Genomic DNA, 20,116 nt, shown 5'->3' on the forward strand with positions numbered 1-20,116 from the left:
TACCTTGATGTTAGCCCGGTGAGACCTAAGTCAGCCTTCTGACTTGTGGAACTCTAAGAAAATAAATTTGTGTTGTTTTAAGCCATTAAGTTTGTGGCGATTTGCTATAGCAACAATAAAAAATGAATACAATATTCATGATGACAATTATTTACGGAGCTTCCATTTTATGCTAGGCACTGTGCTAAGTGATTCATGTACACTATCTCATTTAATATACATAATACAGGCATATCTTGGAGATATTGCACATTCAGCTCCAGTCCACTATAATAAAAACAAGTATCACAATAAAGTGAGTTGTAATCTTTTTCGTGGTGGAGGGTTTTGCCTTCAGTTTGTAAAAAATGCAACATTTAGGGGGAAGGGGGAGAGTTAGACAGGGTAAAGGGGGTCAAATATGTGCTGACAGAAAGAAATCTAACTATGAGAGGTGAACACACAGTGTAAATATATATATGCCTTACTGTTAAAGTGTACAGTTGAAACTTATTGGATTTCGTTAACCAATGTCACCATAAATAAAATTAAAAAAAAAAAGTTATGTTTCATATATACAATGGAATAATACTCGGACATTAAAAAAATGAGATCTTACTATTCGCAATGACATGGATGGACCAAGAGGTTATTATGCTGTGTGAAATAAGTCAGACAGAAAAAGAAAAATATCATATGATTTCACTTATATGCAAATCTAAGGAACAAAAAGAACAAACTAATCAAAAACAGACTCACAAATATAGAGGACAATCCAGTGAGGGCCAGAGCGGAGGTAGGTTGGGGGACTGGGAGAAAGGGGTGAAGGGTTAAAGTACAAATTAGCAGTTGACAGAGGGTCACGGGGATGGGGAGCACAGCATAGGGAATGCAGTTAGCATTAATGTGATGGCTAAGTGTAGAGCCAGAGGAGAGAAGGAGCGATCAGGGGGATTGTTTTGTAAACTATAAAAATGTCTAACCAATGTCCTGTGTACTTGAAACTAATGATAAAATAAATTTTTTTTAAAAAAAGGGAAAAAAATACCCCGCAATGTCTGTGAAGCACAATAAAGCAAAGAGCCATGAAATGAGTTACGCCTGTAATCCTGCAAGGCGGGTGTTCTTGTTCCCATTTTCTAAATAAAGAAAATGTGGCTCAGGGAAACCAAGTGACTTGGCCAAGGTCATACAGCTAGTTTGTAGCGGAGCGAAGATTGAAAACCCAGCACAACTGGCGCTGAGGTCCACATGCCATCAACTCGCCCGGGTTCACCACCTCTTCCCTGGAGTGGCCTAGATATTACCTTAGAGAATCTTTGTTTTTAGATGCCAGGCTTTGGAGTTCTAGGTCACCTCCTTAATACGTTGAGACCAACTGTTCTCTCTGAGGCTTAGTTTTTCAACCTATAGAAAGGGATTATAAATGCTCACTAGGTGCCCTTTGGGGGCTGTGGCAAGGATTAAACCAGAATGTGTGTGTGTGTGTGTGGGGGGGAATTCTTTGAACTGTTATGTGCTCTCTCTATGTAAGGAATTCAGAATAAACCTCCCCCAAACTGTCAAAACTTCTTAAAACACCCCTTTCCCTCCAAGGTCGGGTTTGGCTCCCAGGATAGACGTCCCTAGGGACACCAGGGAGACCTTTTACATTGTTGTGAAATAATAGACAAAATATGTATTGGTCTCTGTCCCTGGTTCCTGGGCACAAAGCTCCTAAAACCGTCATAATTTCCTAAGCGATAAAAACACTAAGAGCATCTTTTGTTTTAATATTTGGTCTTTGATCTACCTCGGTGCCTCCCACAGAGTTCCCAAATCTCTTGGAATTTCCTGGGTGATAAGGAGCATGTTTTGTTCTAATGAAGTGACACTTGGTGGGCTCGTGGATGGCTTCAGGATGGTGGCAGGTCACCAGAAAGCCCAAGCCAGGCTTAGCAGCTTGGCATTTTCAGCCCCACCCCCATCCTCTGGGAAGGAAGAGGGGCTTGAGACTGAGTTAATAACTGATCCCACCTGTGTGATGAAACCTCCTCCATAAATATCCCAAAAGCAGGGGGTTCGGAGAGCTTCTGGGGTGCTGACGCATGGAGGTGCTGAGAGAGTGGTGTGCTACGAGAGGGCGCGGAAGCTCTGCGCCCCTCCCACACACCTGGCCCTGTGCATCAATTCCACCTGGATGGTCACCTGTATCTTTTATCATCTGTTTTAAAATAATAAACTGGTAAATGTAACTAAATGTTTTCCTGAGTTATGTGAACCATTCTAGCAAATTATCAATCCCCAGGAAGGGGTTGTGGGACCCCTGATTGATAGCTGGTTTGTCAGAGCACAGGTGACAACCTGGGACTTGAGACTGGCATCTGAAGAGAAGGATGCGGTCTTGTGGGGCACAAGGCTTAACCTGTGGAGTCTGATGCTCTCCCCAGGTAGATAGTGTCGGAATTGAATTAAATTGTAAAACATCCAGTGGTGTTGCAGAGAATTGTTTGGTTGGTGTAGAAAAAAACCCACACGTACCTGGTGTCAGAGGTGTTGTGAGTGTGGTAGTCATGTGAGTAAAGGAGATACGTACAGGATACCTACAACAATCGCGAGACCCAGAGGACTCGGTTTTGAAAGTGCTCTTTTGGTTCTCTATTTTGTTGTGTTTTGTTTTTGCCCTTTGGGTACCTGTGTGTGTTGGTGATGGTGGTTGGGGGCCATAAAAAAGGACAATTGATTAACTCCACTGGGACCTTTTCTATTCATGCTGCCCAAACACTATTCCGGCCACCTTGCCCTGATTGGCGCCTTACACTCCCACCAGTGATGGGGTGGCCCAAGGCTTTTGTGACATGCTGGTTTAAGAAGATGTATCTGATGTTGTGTATAAGATAGATTGGGGCAAAAAGACTAGTTCGTTGGGAGCTACAATGATAGGCTGTATGTGATCTGATCAGGGCTTGGACTGAGAAGTGTTAGCAGTGCGGATAGAGAAAAGGGAGCATCTGGGAACTACTAGGAAGGAAAGGAGCCTCAGGACTTGGTGCAAGTTGCATAACTTTCTCCGTATGAAGAAAAGATTTGGGGTTTGGGTGGGAGACAGACATATGGAATGATTCTGCTTCCTCTCCCACAGGGAAGAAAAAATTGGTCAGTGGTAAAAGTTGAAGATAGTGGGTCAATATCTGCAAGGATTTCTTAGCATTCAGAGCCATTTGGCACTGAGATATGCCACTGGTAGTGTTACCATGGGCCCTGGAGTCAGGCTGACCTGGGTTTGAGTTCAAGGTCTTCTACTCCTTAGCACTATACCTTGGGAAAGTTAGCTTCCGTGAGGCTCAAGTTCCTCATCTGTAAAATCGGAATAATGCTTTGCAGTCATCAAGAGAATTAAATAAGAAAATGTATATAAAGGGGCTAGTACTGTTCCACAAACACTGTAGCCTCCATCAGTGGTAACTATTTGTGTTGTTCAGTACTGAGCTCCCTCCCCATCACTAGACATATCTAAGCGACCTCTTTTGGAGCATGCTTTAGGAGGTGTTGAAATATTGGTGGCAACTTGGACAAGAAAATGTGTAAGTTCCCTTCCATAGCCTACCAGCAGTCCACTTGTGAAAAATTCATTCTAAGGAAGCAATCTGATCAAAGGTTTATGCACAAGATGATTATTGCAAAATTGTCTACTTTGGCCAAGATGTGAAAAATCCAATACCCAACAACAAAAAAATAAATCATGATACACCCCTACCATGAAAGATCATGCGAGTCATTAAAAATGTTGGTGCACATGTGTTTGACATGGAATGAAAATCGTGACATTACTAGATGAAAATGCAGGTTAAAATATCTATTGTATTGTTCCATTTTATTTTTTAACAAAATAGCTATTTAAATTATTTGCATTAAAATAGCCTTGAGAAAATATGCTTCAAATATTCATGGTGGTTATCTCTGGTTGGTAAGTTTAGGGGCAAATTTAATTCTTTTTCTTGGTTCCTCTGTATTTTTAATTATTTTATAATTTTTCGCTAAAGAGTGGCAATTATTTATGTAGTAGTAATAAAAATGTAAAAGGTCCTAACAGAACTCTGAGGTTCTGTCAACTGCTGGGGTGAAGAAAAGACAGAATTCGAGGCGAATGGTGAAGCTGATGACCCCTGACCCATCCTGTCTTTCCTGCAGATGAAATTCAGGAGCCTGTCAGAATTCCAAAGGCTCAGAAAAAGAGGGGCCTCAAAGCAGCCAGCCCTGGTGAAGTGAAGCCCTCAGGAGCCCCAGGCGGGAGAATAAAACAAATTGGACCGGAGCCAGAAATCCTTGCGGATGAAGCTATCTTTGGAGCTCGCAGTCCCGGGGCCCCTGGCCTCCTCCATCCTGACCCAGGTGTTAGGGAGGGGCTGCTTCTGGAAGGTGGGAGACTCTCTGAGCCTGCAGGCTGGGGAGTCCCTGGAGCTGCGCTGCCGCTGCCGGGGAAGGGTGCCCGCGTACCTGGAAGAGGAGGGCGAGGGACGCCTGAGGTATGGGGTGGAGAACTCCCGTGGCAGCCCGAATGGGTCCAGGGGTGGGTCAGAGGATGCTGGGCAGCACTTTATAAGCACTTTAACAATTTTTTTCTAAAAAAGATTAGACTGTCCCAGAACTCACACTGGGCATCCTGTTAAGTACAACTATAGGCCCCTAAGAGAAACAGTAAGATGGGCTCGCAAGACCCATCAGATGCATAGTGGTTTTACACAACAGGAGACAAAGCTTCCCGCGATCCTGGGATGTCAATTCTGGGGGCAGCAAAAAGTACCTGTAGGGAGAAAGGTGACGATGGCAAGGCAAAAGAGGCTGACTGCGTGACCTGTCTGTGCTTGGGTGTCAGGCTGGAGGCCACCCTTCTGTCAGGGGAGCCATCACAGGGAAGCCAGAAATAAAGGCAAAGTTGGCCCTACCAGCATTGCCCGCCCGAGTACAGAAGAAAATCAGGCAGAGGCTGGGAGATTTCCTGGGGCTCTGGCTCCTTTGACGGGTGGAGGTGCTTAGGAGGCATTTGCTGGCTTGAACAAAGGGAAAGAGCCAAGGAGCACAAAGGAGTTTGGGAGATTCCACTTAAAATGTGTGGGCAAGGTCAACTGGGAGTAGATGGACCCACTAGAAGTTGCTCATGAGGCCTGAGAGATGGTCGAGCCAATCAGAATTGTGGGCGGGGCCAGTCCAAATCCTGACAGCTAGACTGGGAAAGGGGGAAAGACTAGGCGGGCGGGGTGACGAAAGTTGAGGAGGAGGATTGTCAGCCGATGAAATGATGCCATTAGGCGTCTCAGGCCATCCCCATCTCCTGCCCACCCCTGCCCCACCGACTGTCTTTCAGACTCAAGCACTTCAGCCAGCACAGTCGGTTACAGCTGGTGAACCCCACAGGTGCGGACACAGGGGAATACAGCTGCTGCGCTCGGCACTGTCAGGACGCCGCGTGCGTGGAAGGAGAGGACCATCAGGAACAGACGTTTATCTTCTTCGCTGGTGCCCCAGAGTCAGGGTCTCCAAGAACCTCCAGTCTAGGAAAAGTCCTCCAAACATAACTGTCTTAAGTCCTTCCCCTTACTCCCACCTGTAAAATGAGGGAATTGAGCTAGTGGTTCTCCAAGATCCTTCTTGTGACATCCTCGGATTCTATGGCTAATCCCATGCAGACTGAGGAGTCATAGAGTCCAGCTTTGTTCAACAGAGGGAAGAGATGACTCTTCTAGATTCGGCAGTGTCTCCCTTGCTCAAATTCAACCATAACAGTGGTGATTACCAAATCTAGAGGTTCTTGACCCCGACTATCAGTGTCACCTGGAAGCCTGTTAAAAACAGATTCCTGATCCCCTTGCCCGTTAAATCTGGTTGAAGTCTGGAACCCTGGAATGCCAACAAGTCCTACAGGGAAGTCCTATATTTGGGAGGATTTGGAAACCAGCAGCCAGTGCTTCCCAACTCTAGTTGCTCATTAAGGTTACCTGCGGAACTTTAAAACTACTGATACCGTGACACTCCTTCCTCTCAACGAGAAAGGTTCTGATTTACTTGGTTTGGGGTTGGTACCCAGGAATCAGTTATTTTAAAAGCACCTCAAGTGATTTTAATGTTCAGCCAAGGTTAACCATTGCATTTGTCTCATTCTAGAGTCACATACAGAAGTCACTGAACCGACGTGGCTATTTAAATAGGAATTGAAATGAAATAACGTTTAAAATTCAGTTCCTCAGTTTTACTAGCTATATTTGAAGTGCCCGATAGCCACGTGTATTAGACAACGTATATCTGTATCACGGATACAGACATTTCCATCATGACAGAAAGTTCTACTGGACAGCAATGCTCTAGAAAGCCGGGCCCCAGATAGTTCCTACTCACTGCATCATTGTGTATCCAAGACTCTGACCTGAGACCGTTACTAATAGTACCTTGAAAGAGTTTGATGAACAATTGTCTCCCACAGTCTTGGTGCCTCATATCTAGTATCTCATTTGCTTCTTATCAGCTCTGCAAAGTAGGCCAGAATGGGATTATTGCTCTTATCTGACATGTAGGAAGAATCAAGGCTCAGAAGAAGAAAGTGATTTGCTTAAGATCTCACAGTTAGTGGGTGGCAGGATTCGGAATCAAACCAGACACCCTTGACTTCAAGTTTAGTACTTCCTGTAATACTCCTCACAGAGGAGGACACTTGGAGACCAAGCCTTCTGAAACCCCTCATTGTACAAACGGAGACACTAAAGACCAGCACCAGGCCCTGGGTGCCGTGAGCGTGTGGGAGGAGACACCCCGCCTTCGCAGATCGCCCCGCCTTCGGAGATTCAGTTCTTAAGGGAAAACGGCAACATCCATAGGTCAGGGGTGGAAGTGGGGAAGGGGAAGGGAATTAAAGAGGGGGGAAGAAAAAAGATACTAAAGACCAGAGAAGAAAAGAGAGTGTTTAAGATGCACAGCAAGCTAATGACAAAGCTAGAACAAGCAGGCTGGCCTTCAGCTCCCAGTCCAGGACTCCTTGCCAAAGGGGAAAGAACACGGAGAATGGAGATGGGCAGGGAGAGTGGAATTTCAAGTCCTCACGAGGGACCTCATGCTCATGGGTGGTGGTAGAGCATTAGATACAACAAATCTGTCCCAAGCTCATTCTTCTCTCTCTCTTCTTCCTTCCCAGACCCAGAAGAGCTCTTTGTCCCCACAGAGAATTATTATGAGGTGGTGCAGTTACGCAGTCATCAATCAGTCCTGCTTCCCTGCCAGATAACCAACCCCCTGGCCCAGGTGACGCTGCATCGGGAGTTCCCCCCGGAGGAGGTCCCAGGGGATGGGACAGACATCTCCCTTGAAGTGAAGAAGGGCTTCACCATCCACCGGCCCTGAGCTTCCTTGGCTGGTTCTCTTTTCTGCCTGGCCAGCCTAGGTGGCATGAGACAAATCTCTACCAAGTACCTGCTGATCTACATCAACTGTGCGTGAGCCTAAGGCTCTAGGTGGGCAGGGCAGGGAAGGATATGGGGTGAAATGCCTCTTTTGGGAACCTCAGGTTTAAGTTCTATGGGTTTTGGAGCTCTAAATAGCCAACCACCTTTCAACATCACTCCATATATTCAAACGTCTTGTCCAGATAGCCAGCCAATCAGCTACTGAACTAGCCTGTATCAGTTCAGCCTTTCTGTCCATCCACTCATTCTCAGTCGAGTCACATTAGTTCATTCATCCATCCTCCCTCACATCAATCATTCCATTCACCCATCTCCACCAGATCAACTGTTCCATCATCTACACATCTTCTATTAATTCATTGTACCCATTCGCACATCCTCTATCAATTCAGCCCCCTCAACCCTTCATCCTCTATCGGTTTAACCATCTCACCCATACCATTCAATCATTCTAACAATAAATTCAACATGTTTTTCCCCATTTCTCTCCCATCTTCTCCATGGCAGATCCATCTTCCTCACCCAAACCCACCATCCAAGCTTCAGCAACATCAGTCCAACTGGGAGAGAACTTCAGTGTGACCTGCACAGTTCCAGGTGAGCTGGAGATTGCTGTGGACTTCAGCTGGGAATATCCAGGGCAGAAGGTAAGCAGAGGGTAAGAGGAGGCTGTAAGTTTGTGTCTATGTGGTGGCGTGTTGGGGCAGGGGCGTGGGAGGGAAGGATTAGGATGAGGGCCAGGAATGATCTCAATTAAGTGGAACCATGACTTGACTGGGAATCTGATAAACCTGGATTCTAGTCCCAACTCTGACACTGCTTCTCTGAGTGACCTTAGGAAAGTGACTTCCCTTTTCTGGGCCTCAGTTTCCTCATTTGTCAAATAGAGCTACTTCTCAGGTTACTATATAAAAATGTGTAATTCATTCCTTTGTTAGTTTATCCAACAATAATTATCGAGCACCCACCATATGCCAGATACTATACTAGGTGCTGAGACTACAACGATGAGTCAATAAGAGATAGCTTCCGCTCTCTGCAAGCTTATAGTTTAAATGGGGAGGAGGAAGTAGGAAGTGAACAATCATCTAGAGAATACTATGTGCTACGTCAAAGATAAAACAGGAATATAATCAGGTGTACTTAAAATAGAGCACTCAGGGCATCTTCTCTGAGGTGACATTCAAGCTAAGACCAGACTGGCCCAAATCACATGAAAATGGGGCTTGAGCAAGTACTCAGGCCCTATGGCTGGGTGTATGTATGATGAGTGATGGACCAAATGCATTAGCAACTGTTTCCCGGGCACCTGCTGTGGGTGTTGGAGAGGTGGGGGTAGTGATACTCTTTCCACTCACAGAATTTACCTTCATCACCCTCAAACATCGGGGAAAGGCTGTGCCTAATACTGATTACTTCAGAAATTCTTTTTCTTTTCTTTTTCTTTTTTGGGAATAAGATGTTCTAGTAATGCTAGAAGATGTACTCTTATCAGAAATATAAAATGTCTAAATGTCTCAGATTTTATTTTTATTTTCTTAAAATGACTTCGATTGTTTTTTTTGTGTGTGTTTTACAAATTCCCATTCCCCCATCCCCTCCCCTTTGGCAATCATCAGTGTGTTCTCTATATCTGCGGGTCTATTTCCATTTTGTTTATTCATTTGTTTTTTAAGATTTCACATATTAGTGAGATTATCTGGTATTTGTCTTTTTCTGTCTGATTTATTTCACTTAGCATAATACCCTCTAGGTCTAGGTCTATCCACATTGTCTCAAATGACGATTTCATTTTTTATTGCTAAATAATATTCCATTGCAAGTGTGTGTGTGTGTGTGTGTGTGTGTGTGTGTGTGTGTGTGTGTGTGTATACACATACATCACATCTTCTTTATCCATTCATTCATCTATTGATGGACATATAAGTTGCTTCCATATCTTGGCTAATACTAGTAATGCTGCAATGAACATAAGGGTGCACATATCTTTTCAAATTAGTGTTTTTGTTTTCTTCAGGTAAATATCCAGAAGTAGAATTACTGGATTGAATGTCAGCTCTATTTTTAATTTTTTGAAAAATCTCCATACCGTTTTCCATAGTGGCTACACTAATTTACAATCTCACCAACAGTGCACAAAGGTTTCCTTTTCTCCACATCCTCGCCAACACTTGTTATTTGATTTATTGATGATAGCCATTCTGACAGGTGAAAGATGATGTCTCATTGTGATTTTAATTTGCATTTCACTGATGATTAGTGATATTGAGCATCTTTTTTACATGTCTGTTGGCCATTTGCACGTCTTCTTGAGAGAAATGTCTGTTCAGATCCTCTGCCCATTTTTTAATTGGATTTAATTTTTTTTGGTGTAAGGTTGTATGAATTCTTTATATACTTTGGATATTAGCCCCTTATTGGAGGTATCATTTGCAAATACCTTCTGCCATTCAGTCGGTTGCCTTTTTGCTTTGTCGATGGTTTCTTTTGATGTAAAGAAGTTTTTTAGTTTGATGTAGTCCCATTCATTTATTTCTTCTTTTACTTCCCTTGCCTTTGGGGTCAAGTTTACAAAAACTCCTCTGAGACCAAGGTCCATAAGTTTAGTGCCTATGTTTCCTTCCAAGTATTTTTATTTTTCAGTCTTATATTCAAGTCTTTAAACCATTTGAGTTGATTTTTATATATGGTGTCAGATAGCTGTCTAGCTTTATTCTTTTGCCTGTGGCTTTCTCGTTTTCCCAACACCATTTATTGAAGAGATTTTCCTTTCTCTATTGTATGTTTTCAGCACCTTCGTCAAAAATTAGTTGCCCATGTATGTGTGAGTTTATTTCTAAACTCGCAATTCTGTTCCATTGGTCTGTGTGTCTCTGTTTCTGCCAATACCATACTGTTTTGATTACTATAGATGTATAGTATAGTTTAAAGTCAGGGAGTGTGATATCTCTCCAGCTTTGTTCTTTTACTCAGGATTGCTTTGGCTATTTGGGGTCTTCTGTAGTTCCGTATAAATTAGAGTATTTTTTGTTCTATTTCTGTAAAAAATGACATTGGGATTTTGATGGGGATTCTAATTTGTATTTGTCTTTATGTATCTTTTGATCTCTTTTTTTCTTCTTTGACTCCATAGTTGTTCAGTAGCATGTTGTTTTATCTTCACATATTTGTGGTTTTTCCAGCTGTGTTCTTATAATTAATTTCCAGTGTCATCCTGTTTTGGTCAGAAAAATGTGCTTAGTACGATTTCAACCTTCTTAAATTTATTGAGATTAGTTTTGTGTGCCAACATATGGTCTATCCTAGGGAATATTCCATGTGCACTTTAGAATGTGTATTCTCAAGTTGTTTGGGCTGGAAAGTTCTATAAATGATCAATGAATCTGTTTGGTCTAAAGTGTTATTTAAGGCAGATATTTTTTTATTGGCTTTATATCTGGACGATCTATCTATTGCTGTCAGTTGGTTATTCAGGTCCCCTACTATTCCTAGAATTCTATCTTTGAGCTCACCAATTCTCTCTTCCATCTGTTTGGTCTATTTCTAGTGCTCTCTACTGCATTCCTCATCTCATTTATTACTAACAGACCTAATTGACAGCAATGGATATTGAGTTCTTCAGCTCCAGAATTTTTTTTTATAGTTCCAATCTCTTTGGTAAAGTACTCCTTTTGTTCATTTATTCCTGAGCTCATTTTAACTACCTTTCTGAGTTTTCTTCATAACTGCAATCTTGAATTCTGTCATTTAAATCACAGTATTCCATGACTTTGAGTTTGGTTTGTGGAGAGTTTTCATTTTACTTCTGTGCTCCCAGGATACCTTGGTTGTCCGTGCTATCTGATAGATTGTTTCTCTGGCTGCACATTTGAGGTCGTGAGCTCTTTTCTTGTTTAGATACTGTTTTGCTCTCAACAATTCTGCAGGTTGATAGGTAGGGCGCTTTCTTCTGTTTGCCAGTAGATGGTGCTATAGTGCAAGTTTTTTCTTACCTGCACCGTTCGCACCTCTGAGCTTGCGGAGTGGCATCATTTAGGCTGAGGAAAATGCTGGTACCTACTGGGATGATGGGTGTCCCCTCTGTGACCAGCTTGCCTCAGTTACAGGGAAGGACATGGGGGAATGACATGGGTGTTAGAGAACTGGTTTTAAGAGCTCCCAGAGCTACCTCCTTTTTTCTAATGCCCACTAACCCACTGTTTTTGGAGGCGTCTCCACTGCCAGGATGAGTAGGGCAGGGGAGGCAAGTTTGCGATCTCGCAGCTCCGCCTCCCTGCCAGCAATGGCTGTTGGCACTGCTGTGTTGTTTGTGCTTCCCAGCCACCTTTACCTGGCTCTGCCGCAACGGGGAAGGGGAAGGGAGATAGATGCCTTTTCCCAGAGGGAAACCGCTTCTGCCTCTCTCACACTGCAGGCCCTAGTGTGAGGGCTGAAGCCCAACTCCACTGCTAGGATGCTTGCTGGAGGAGACACAGTGGATGCCGAACTGCATCTGCAGCCACTGTGTGTGTCCTTCGTCTGTCCTGCTTCCCCTAGTCATTGCAATACTCTCACCTTCAGATGTCCCTATGTGTGGACCTTGAGCAGGGAGTCTTTGCTGAGTTATAGTTGTCCAACTTGTTATAAGAGGAGAAACAAATGAGTCTTGTCACTCTGCATGATGGAAACGTCATTTTAGGAATTCTTAGAAGAGCTTCCTGGAAGAGCTGAAGTTTGACATGAGCCTTGGAGGGAGGGCTTGACCCAGCAAAGACGTGATGCAGGTGAGCTCCCCGCCCCTGGCCTTAGGACAGAAATAGTGGGGGGTCACTTTCCCACTTGTCAAAAGTGAAAGCCGAGACCCAATAAGGGGAAAAGAACATATAGATAGTTGGGAGACGATGGCTTCACTGTGCCAGCATCTCCCCAAACTTTGTTCTTAGAATGTAGAATACACCGCCCACCCCCCAAAGAAAAGTGTTCCTAGGAAGTCACTGCCTCATAACCATCACCTGCCTTGGAGATTCAAAATCCACCTGCACAGGGGACAGACCTAGTGGTCTTAGTCTCCCCTATTTAACTTTGCTTGACTCAGTGTTTCTCAGACAATTTTGATAATGGACTCCCAACTCCCCACTCTCTTAGAGGAGGGAGCACCCATTAACATCCTCACAGAACCACACTACCATGAAACCCACACAGAGATGCTGCTCTCGGCTGAGTTACCTCCTGCATCTCAGTGAGTAGGGGAGGAGATTCCAGCTTCTCTTCAGAGACTTGAGGAGTTTCAAATTTTCTACAAAGAACCTGGCCTTTCAGGTGCTCTGCCACTGATGTGTGATCTTGGACAAGTCATTTCTTTTTTCCTTGAAGATAAAAGTCACTTGAGTTTTACCTGCCCACTGGTACCCAAGTCAGAGATGGCATCTGGGCAACGGACGGACAGTTATCTTTTATCCCTGCAGCTGGGCCGACCCCTCTACACCAATGAACGGGCCAACGTGGTACGCCGGGAGGGCCAGGTACGGTAGGAGGCAGGGAGCACCCTGTACATGGAAGAGGCCTGGGCTGGGGATGCTGGCATCTACACCTGTCGGGCCACCAAACTTCAGGGCACTGGGACTGCTACCACCCATGTCTGTGTGACCCAAAGCCCTCAAGTCTCCCCTGCCTCTCCCTAATTCCCTCCCTGGCTACGGGCACCCATGTGTGGAACAGAAGCAAGAATAGGCAATTGTGTGAATATTTGTGTTTTTTATGCCAAGGAGGTGACTTCGCAGGGCAGAAAGAACCTTAGCCTTAACCCCTTACACTCTCCGTCTCTGCTTTCCTACCTCACTTCAGCCTCGCAGCCTCATTTCAAGCCCTGACCTGTTCTGCCAGCCTGAGCTCCAACCCCAGGTCCTGAGGCTAGACAAAGCTAAGGCCAGTGCGGTGCCAGTACCCAAGGAGGGAGCCCAGAATTTCTGGTGAGTCACCCATGACCCAGAACTTATTTCTCAAAGATGCCTACCCCTAGCAGAGGTCATCAAGAGGACCCGCCTCTTCCCTCTCCCAGGAAAACACAGAGACCAAGTAAATATGATACTGTGCATTCTATTTAGTTTCATAGCTCGTCTGTCCCAGGGTGAGGCTAGGGTCACCCTAGTAAGTTTATCCCCTTACATCCACCATAGGCGACCTGAGGGGAACCCTGCTCCCCACAACTTGCCCCTTCTCCGGCCCAGCTACGACCCATTAAAACGATGCTTTCTAAAGGGCATTCTGCAGCCTGAAGTGCTTGTGTTGGGGTAGAAACTTGGTCAAAGAAGTTTAGGAAATGCTGAATACTTTGCTTCCTTCTTGGGAATTTGCAACGTACACTAGCATATTAAAGGTTCTGAGAAGTCCTGCAGTTTACAGATCTGTTTAATTTGATTGAATCTAGAGATTCTCAAATCACTTGGCCATCGATTCTTTTCTTGGGTGTGCCCATTAATGTCCAACCACCCAGCATATCCCAGACAGGCTCTGGGAAAAGTTACGTGAGGAAGCATGAGTGTAATTCACTCCAGAGCAGCCCCAAGGCTCCTTCCCGGATGACCTGTTTGCCCATGGCCAGAGATTCAGCTCGGGACTCCCCTAGACTCCCAAGAGTAGAAACTCCCAGGAGTAGAAGCAGACGACGGAGGCAGTCTGGGACAATGCAGGAAACTTCAGTTCTAGTGGACTGACTTTTCCTATGTGCTGGCCCAGGTCCGGGGGCTGGAGCAGGGGGCTGGGGCCTCGGGCAAGGCCCTGTGGCTCCTGTGATCTCAGTCTGCTCTCCTGCTGAAGAGGGATAAGAACCTGCTTCAAGGAGCGAATGCAGATCAGAGAGAGGGGTGTATGTGGAAGCATTTCATTAAAATGCTCTGTGCCAGGGGAGGGTTATTATAGGCTCCTGCTGACCTGACTTCCTGAGAATAATCTTAAACCCACAGATGTCAGGGCTGGACAGAGCTGCTGAGGTGGGTTACTCCAGCCACCCCTTTGCACCGATGAGGAAACGAAGGGCCAGGTTCCAGAGGCCTGGGGTCAGGGGTGGTAGAAGGAGTGAAGGTGGAGAGCAGGGGTAAAAGACCAGAATAGGTGGGGGACAGATAAAGGAAGGGGTTGAAAGACTGTCACAGATCTGATCTTCCCAGAGCCTAGGGAGAAAGAAAAAGCACAAGACCTGGACAACAGGTGAGGTCCCAGTCCTGGCTTTGTGGGTCTCACTCCCTACCTCGTTTTCCCCATCTGTTCAGGGCTGAGGTTCCAGCTCTGGCTGTGGAGTATGCTCAGACCCACCAGGTGGCCTTGGTGCCCATGTGGCACTGAGACTAAGGGATCAGAGGGCTGAGGAGTGAACTTTGCCTGGTCAAGGAGGAGGAGCTCTGGCCATAACCCCTGGGCAGACCAGACTCTGGGACCCTGAGCAGTGACAGGCCGACACCCTGCCCAGCTCCTCCTCACCTGGGTCAGCCCCTTGCACCACCAGCACCAAGGGCCTCCAGTGACCCCCTCCCCGCTGCTCACCTTTCCCAGTTGGTTCAAAGGCTTTGGCCCACTTCCTCCCCTGCCCCCCAGCTCTGAGTCTGACCTTTGGACAATCCTCGAATGGGACACCGTAGTAACGCAAGAGTCGTTTGTTCCCCCAACTGTTTTAAACTGAGGCTGAGAGAAGGCCAGGGCAGAAGTGGGGACATCTAGGAGTAAGGTGATGAGCTGGCAGCAAAGCTGACACGTTAGGACAAGGAGGTTGTGTCCTCTTTGTCAGATGGCCTAAGCGGCACAGTCTCCCCCTGAGAAAAGCCTCAGAACTCCCAGATTTGGACAGAGAGAAGGATGGGAGGAAAGGACTCCTCTTGCTTGTTCCCTGGGCCAACTCAAGGGAAGGCGCTTCTTGGGGCCTCTGAAAGTCCATGGGCGATTCTACATGGCCCGCGCCCCCGGGGGCTCATGGGCACACACCCTGGCTCCCATCTCACCCCTGCTGTCTTCTCTGGAAAGTCCTGGAGAGGAAGCCGTGACCACAGGTATCATGGCTGCCCAGGACCTGAGCCTATGTGGCAAGAAAGGAGACCTCGGTGGGGGTGACTGAGGCCAGGGGGAAGGTGGGGGAGGCATCGGCCCCGAGGACCCGGTACAGCAGCTCCTCCTTCTCTTGCTGGAGCTGTCGCCTTAACTGCGACTCCTTCTCCAGGGCTTCACGGGTGAGAAGTAGGTCCTCCGAGAGCTGCCTGTGGATGCAGACAGAGGCCAGGGTTGCCTCCCAGGGTCTCCAGTGGCTGCAGAGACCAACCCATCGCTCTAGGACACCTTCCTTATGTGGGCCACCAGCCTGCTACAGGGTCCCCACTGCCCCATCGTGCCCCGTCGAACACAAGTGATTCAATCTGCTGACCAGGAAGCATGGTCCTCACAGGCAGACAGCTCCAGGTTCAAATCTACTCTATCGTTTGGCTGCGTAACCTTGGATGAGTCACGTACAGCTGCTGAATTTCAGTTTCCTTATTTGTAAGATGGAAATAAGACTATTAGGATGGAGCTCTTAGATTAATTATGAGGATTAGATCATATGTAAAGTATTCAACAAATTATGTCTGACACATGATATTAGCTCTCATTTACTAAGCCCTTAGAACTGATTCATTCATATACATTCATTCACTCTTTCGGCCTCTTGAGTTATAAGTTCCTGTTTTCTCTTCCCAGATTGGGCTTCCCCATGGAGCCCACTCAGCCAGGATGGGGACAAACAGATACTAATCAGGGCCTTTGATTTAGGCTTCCAGGAAGAGCTGGTCCCTAGGGACACCCGACTCCTAACAAAAGAGGAGCCAGGTTCCTAGGATAGGGCTGGGCCCACCTGTGAATCCATTTCCCGGGCTTCTCTCGGACTCTAAACTGGAGATTTTGGCGAAAAGGGTGGGGACGGAGGAAAGGAAGCAGGGGGCCAGCTACCTTGACACAACCACCTGGTTGCGGCCTCGGACGTGGAGGTCCTCGTTCTCCTGCTGGAGGGTGGTGATTTTCTCCTCCAACATCAGGTTTTTTTCTTTCTGTAACAAATTAGAATGAGCTCTGAAAGCTACCAAATTCACATGGTACAATGCATGCGGTCACCTCTCTCTTATCTGTGGTCACTGAAAACACTGCTTCATTCTAGACCAAATGTTACATTTCATAGAGCAATAAGATGACTTAAAAAAAAAAACAACAACAACTAAGGAGTGAACAGAGAGCTGCCAACTTTTGATCTGGCCACATGAGAATGTTAAAAAAAAAAAAAAGATAAAAGAATACAGCCACTACCATCCAGTATCCCTATCAGTTCATAAGAGAAAAGATACATATAAATAAAAGTATGTCTGTTATGCTATGCCATAGAAATGGTTGAACAAAATTTATTGAGAACATTTGAGATGGTCTGATTGTGTGGCACACAAAGGACCTTTGAGACTTCTTCCAGAGCAACATAATCTCTGTTCAGATTCAACCCTTGGCTTCCAAGGCCTTCCTTCTGGAGACAAAGCCAATTGTGTCCTCAATGCCTGCCGCTCCCCAGGCCTGTCCTTGCTGACTCTAGTCTCCCATATCTGTCTTATTTTTCAGTCTTCCTCAGCCCCTGCCTGACATGTGACATCTGCCAGCCCCTCCTAATTAGCCAGGCTAACTGCTCTGATGTCACCCAAGTTATAGCAACATTAGTGGCCAAGAGAAGTACAGGTCCCAGATGACAAGGAGCCACTGCTTGACCCACATTGGCCGCAGACCAGGCTCAGCTATCTCAAGGGCCAGCATGGGTGGCAGGTCAAAGCTGGTGGGAGCCTCATCAAAGAACCTACCCTTTGCACATCTGACAGAGGAAATACCCAGAAAGCAGAAGCCTGAGGCCGCATCCCCCCAGCCACTTCAACCCACGCACCACTGTTTCCATGAGGATCAGCCGCTTGTCTAGCTCATGAATACGCTCATTCTTCATCTCGATGACAAAGTGCAAGCTCTCCAGCTCCTGCTCCCAGAACTGACTGGGGCTCCCGTAATCCTAGACGGGGACATAGAGTGACTTCGTCAGACCAGCAGACAGAGGGGCACGGGCTACATCCCTCCTCCCCATTCTCCCTCCAATTTACTGTTTGACTTAGGAAGTCACATCCCTTTCTTGGCCTGTGGTCAATGCTTAATATGCTCTATCTCATTCTATCCTAATTACACCCCGAGGCATCACAGATGAGGAAACCATGGCTTATTGCTAAATGGTAGGTTTGCTGTTTGCATCTAGTTCCTGCTGAATCCCAAGCCTGAGCACTTTACTATCCCACATGCCTCTCTCTGAGCCTTACTTTTCCCCTTAGTGACATGGGGACCCTATTTCTTCCAGTCTGTTGTGAAGGTAAGAGTGTCAGGCCTGAGCCTTATCCTTGAAGAGGGACTGACCTTTCTTGTTGCCCAGACCCTGGCCTTCCTGGCAATTCCAGAAGGAAAGGCCCCCAGGTGTACTGTCGCCTACCTTGATGTGCTTTTTGTAGTCTTGGCTCAGAATGGACTCCTCTACTCTCTTCATCTTGGCCTGGAAGGTCTCCAGCTGTGAGGTCAGTCCATCAATGGTCTCCTGGAGAAGGGAGCAGGAAAGAGATGATCAAAGCCTGGTTGGTAAAGGCTGTAGGTAAACTTCTCCACATTCCAGAGAAGTATCAGTTTTGGGTTCTTCAGCCAGATTTTGCTCTACCCTAACCAACAATGCAGGCTTAAACCACTTCAACCACTGCTTCAAATATACCAGTCCCACCTCTTATTCTAAACCCTTTAACAACTCTCCATAGCCTTGGGGGACAATGACTGCCCTGGTATTCAAGGCTGGTGTTTGGTCCACATTCAGAATACAAACGAACTGGTCTCAAGACACTTCCCCAGTCTCATCTCTCACTGCTCGTCTCTCCACACCTTCTCCTGCAGGCAAATATCACATCACTCCTCCAACTGCAAGGTGCCTTCTTGTCTCCATAGTTTTTCCCTGCCGAGAAATTCCTCCACCCTAACCTTGCCCATTGCCTTTAGGATAGAGTGCAACCCTTTAATATAGCTTACGGGCTCTCCGCATTTGGCCCTTGCCTACTTCTCTTGCCTCAGCTCTCTCCCCCACTCATATTTTACACCCCAGGCATCTTGGGCTTCATTCAGTTCCACAGGTATTCCATATTTTTCCCCTTTCCTCTGCGCCTTTAAATATACTGTTTTTCCCCACTGCCTACAGCACCCTTCATATCCTTCTTCATCTGAAGAATCCCAACCCATTCTTCAGGTTCTAGTTTACGTCTCACCACCTTTAGGAAATTCCTGACCAATCACATTGGGTCAGATGCCTTCTTTCATGCTTCTCTGTGCATCCACTCGCCAGCCTAATCACACTGTAGCAACCAAGCTTATGAGGTCTCCAAGATCCTCCTAGCAGTCCTTGGAAAACTACACCAACCCTAATCTCAAACCCAGTCCTCCTGAGCTAATAGCCTGGTTGCCACATCAAGGGGCCTGTATACATGGAAAGAAATCATCTCTGTCCCTCATACCTAGGTAGAGGCCATCAGCTTGGACTGCTTGACGCTCCGTGCTGCTTTCTGACAGGTCCTCCCCTACACTCACAGAGACTGACATGGCCCAGCCCCTCTCACCTGCAGGGCCGTCTTGGCCTCCTGGAAGGAGTGGGTAAGGGCTTCTTTCTCTTGCTCATATGAAGCCCGGAGGACTGTAGAGAAAGAGGACCTCTGTGAGCTCAGACAGCCAGATGCTTTACCCTAAAGCCTTCTGGCAGAACCCATGAGGCCCAGAGAAGCCAGGTACCCACAGAGGCCAGGAGTCTGGGAATGCTCTTATTTATCCATCTTGGGGGCTTGGCACTGTGCCGGAAATACAGTAGATATTTAATAAAAGCTCATGGAAATGGAAACGAATTATACCCTGGAACTGTGAACTATACCAGATTGTGGGTGCCACCCACATCTTGCTGAGACTAAAATACGAAGATGTTGCAGCAAGTTCATTCATCTTAGACCATAGCACAATGTGGAAAATGCATAGGGCCAATTTTGTAAGCCGGGTTAGTCAAATCATAAAATCATTAGTTGCCAAACCGTGGCACAAAACTGCAGTAAGTACATCAGACTTGGTGCCAGAAAATCTACCTGGTCCTGATTTTGCTTCTTCAAAACTGAGAAACTTAGAGGAGATCACTTGAAATATCTAGAAGTCCTATTACCTCAGCTGTGAAACGGGTCGATAAGCCTGGCCTAGTTGAGGGGTGAGAAAAGGGCATGCAAGGGCTCGCCAGGCGGGGCAGTGTGGTGCAGAGCAGGATTTATCATTTCCCAAATCAATACAGTTATATTTTTCATCCCACCTCCTCTACAAAGTTCCTTCTGGAAAATGCCAACCTTGTCACAACTGAAAGAAGATAACATGGAAATTACTAACAAGTGGTAGGATGAGAAATAGGATAGAGAGGACAGAAAATTTTAATATAACCAAAGGGTCAGGTGTACAAGGGGCCTCTGTCACAGTGTGCCCAGAGACATAGAATGTCCACGAATATGAATGTGATATAGCTGTCAAAAATTGATAAGATCAGCTATATAAAAATTACAGTCTTAATTTTTAAAAATTATGGGCCTAATTTGCATATCAACACAGGTTCTGATTTCAGGTAAGATGGAGAAAGTACACTGCTA

At 46.2% G+C, this 20,116-nt stretch overlaps 1 protein-coding gene and 1 pseudogene across 1 annotated transcript in view; one reads left to right on the plus strand and one right to left on the minus strand.

Annotated features, from left to right (window-relative positions):
* The first annotated feature begins 1,033 nt into the window (after nt 1-1,033).
* LOC120581203 (platelet-derived growth factor receptor-like protein) lies at nt 1,034-13,069 on the plus strand (annotated as a pseudogene).
* Nucleotides 13,070-13,468: 399 nt separating this feature from the next.
* Nucleotides 13,469-20,116, minus strand: part of CCDC69 (coiled-coil domain containing 69) — a 31,721-nt gene continuing 25,073 nt past the window's right edge. Inside the window, exons 5-9 of the mRNA XM_039836640.1 lie at nt 19,064-19,137; nt 17,905-18,006; nt 17,320-17,439; nt 16,356-16,453; nt 13,469-15,631 (exon numbers count right to left, since the gene is read on the minus strand). Coding sequence (XP_039692574.1) covers nt 15,454-15,631; nt 16,356-16,453; nt 17,320-17,439; nt 17,905-18,006; nt 19,064-19,137 — 572 coding nt within the window. The 3' untranslated portion in view covers nt 13,469-15,453. The remainder of the gene's footprint in view (nt 15,632-16,355; nt 16,454-17,319; nt 17,440-17,904; nt 18,007-19,063; nt 19,138-20,116) is intronic.

The sequence above is a fragment of the Pteropus medius genome, unplaced genomic scaffold (genome assembly GCF_902729225.1).
Source record: "Pteropus medius unplaced genomic scaffold, Ma_sr-lr_union100, whole genome shotgun sequence".
Lineage (NCBI taxonomy): Eukaryota > Metazoa > Chordata > Mammalia > Chiroptera > Pteropodidae > Pteropus > Pteropus medius.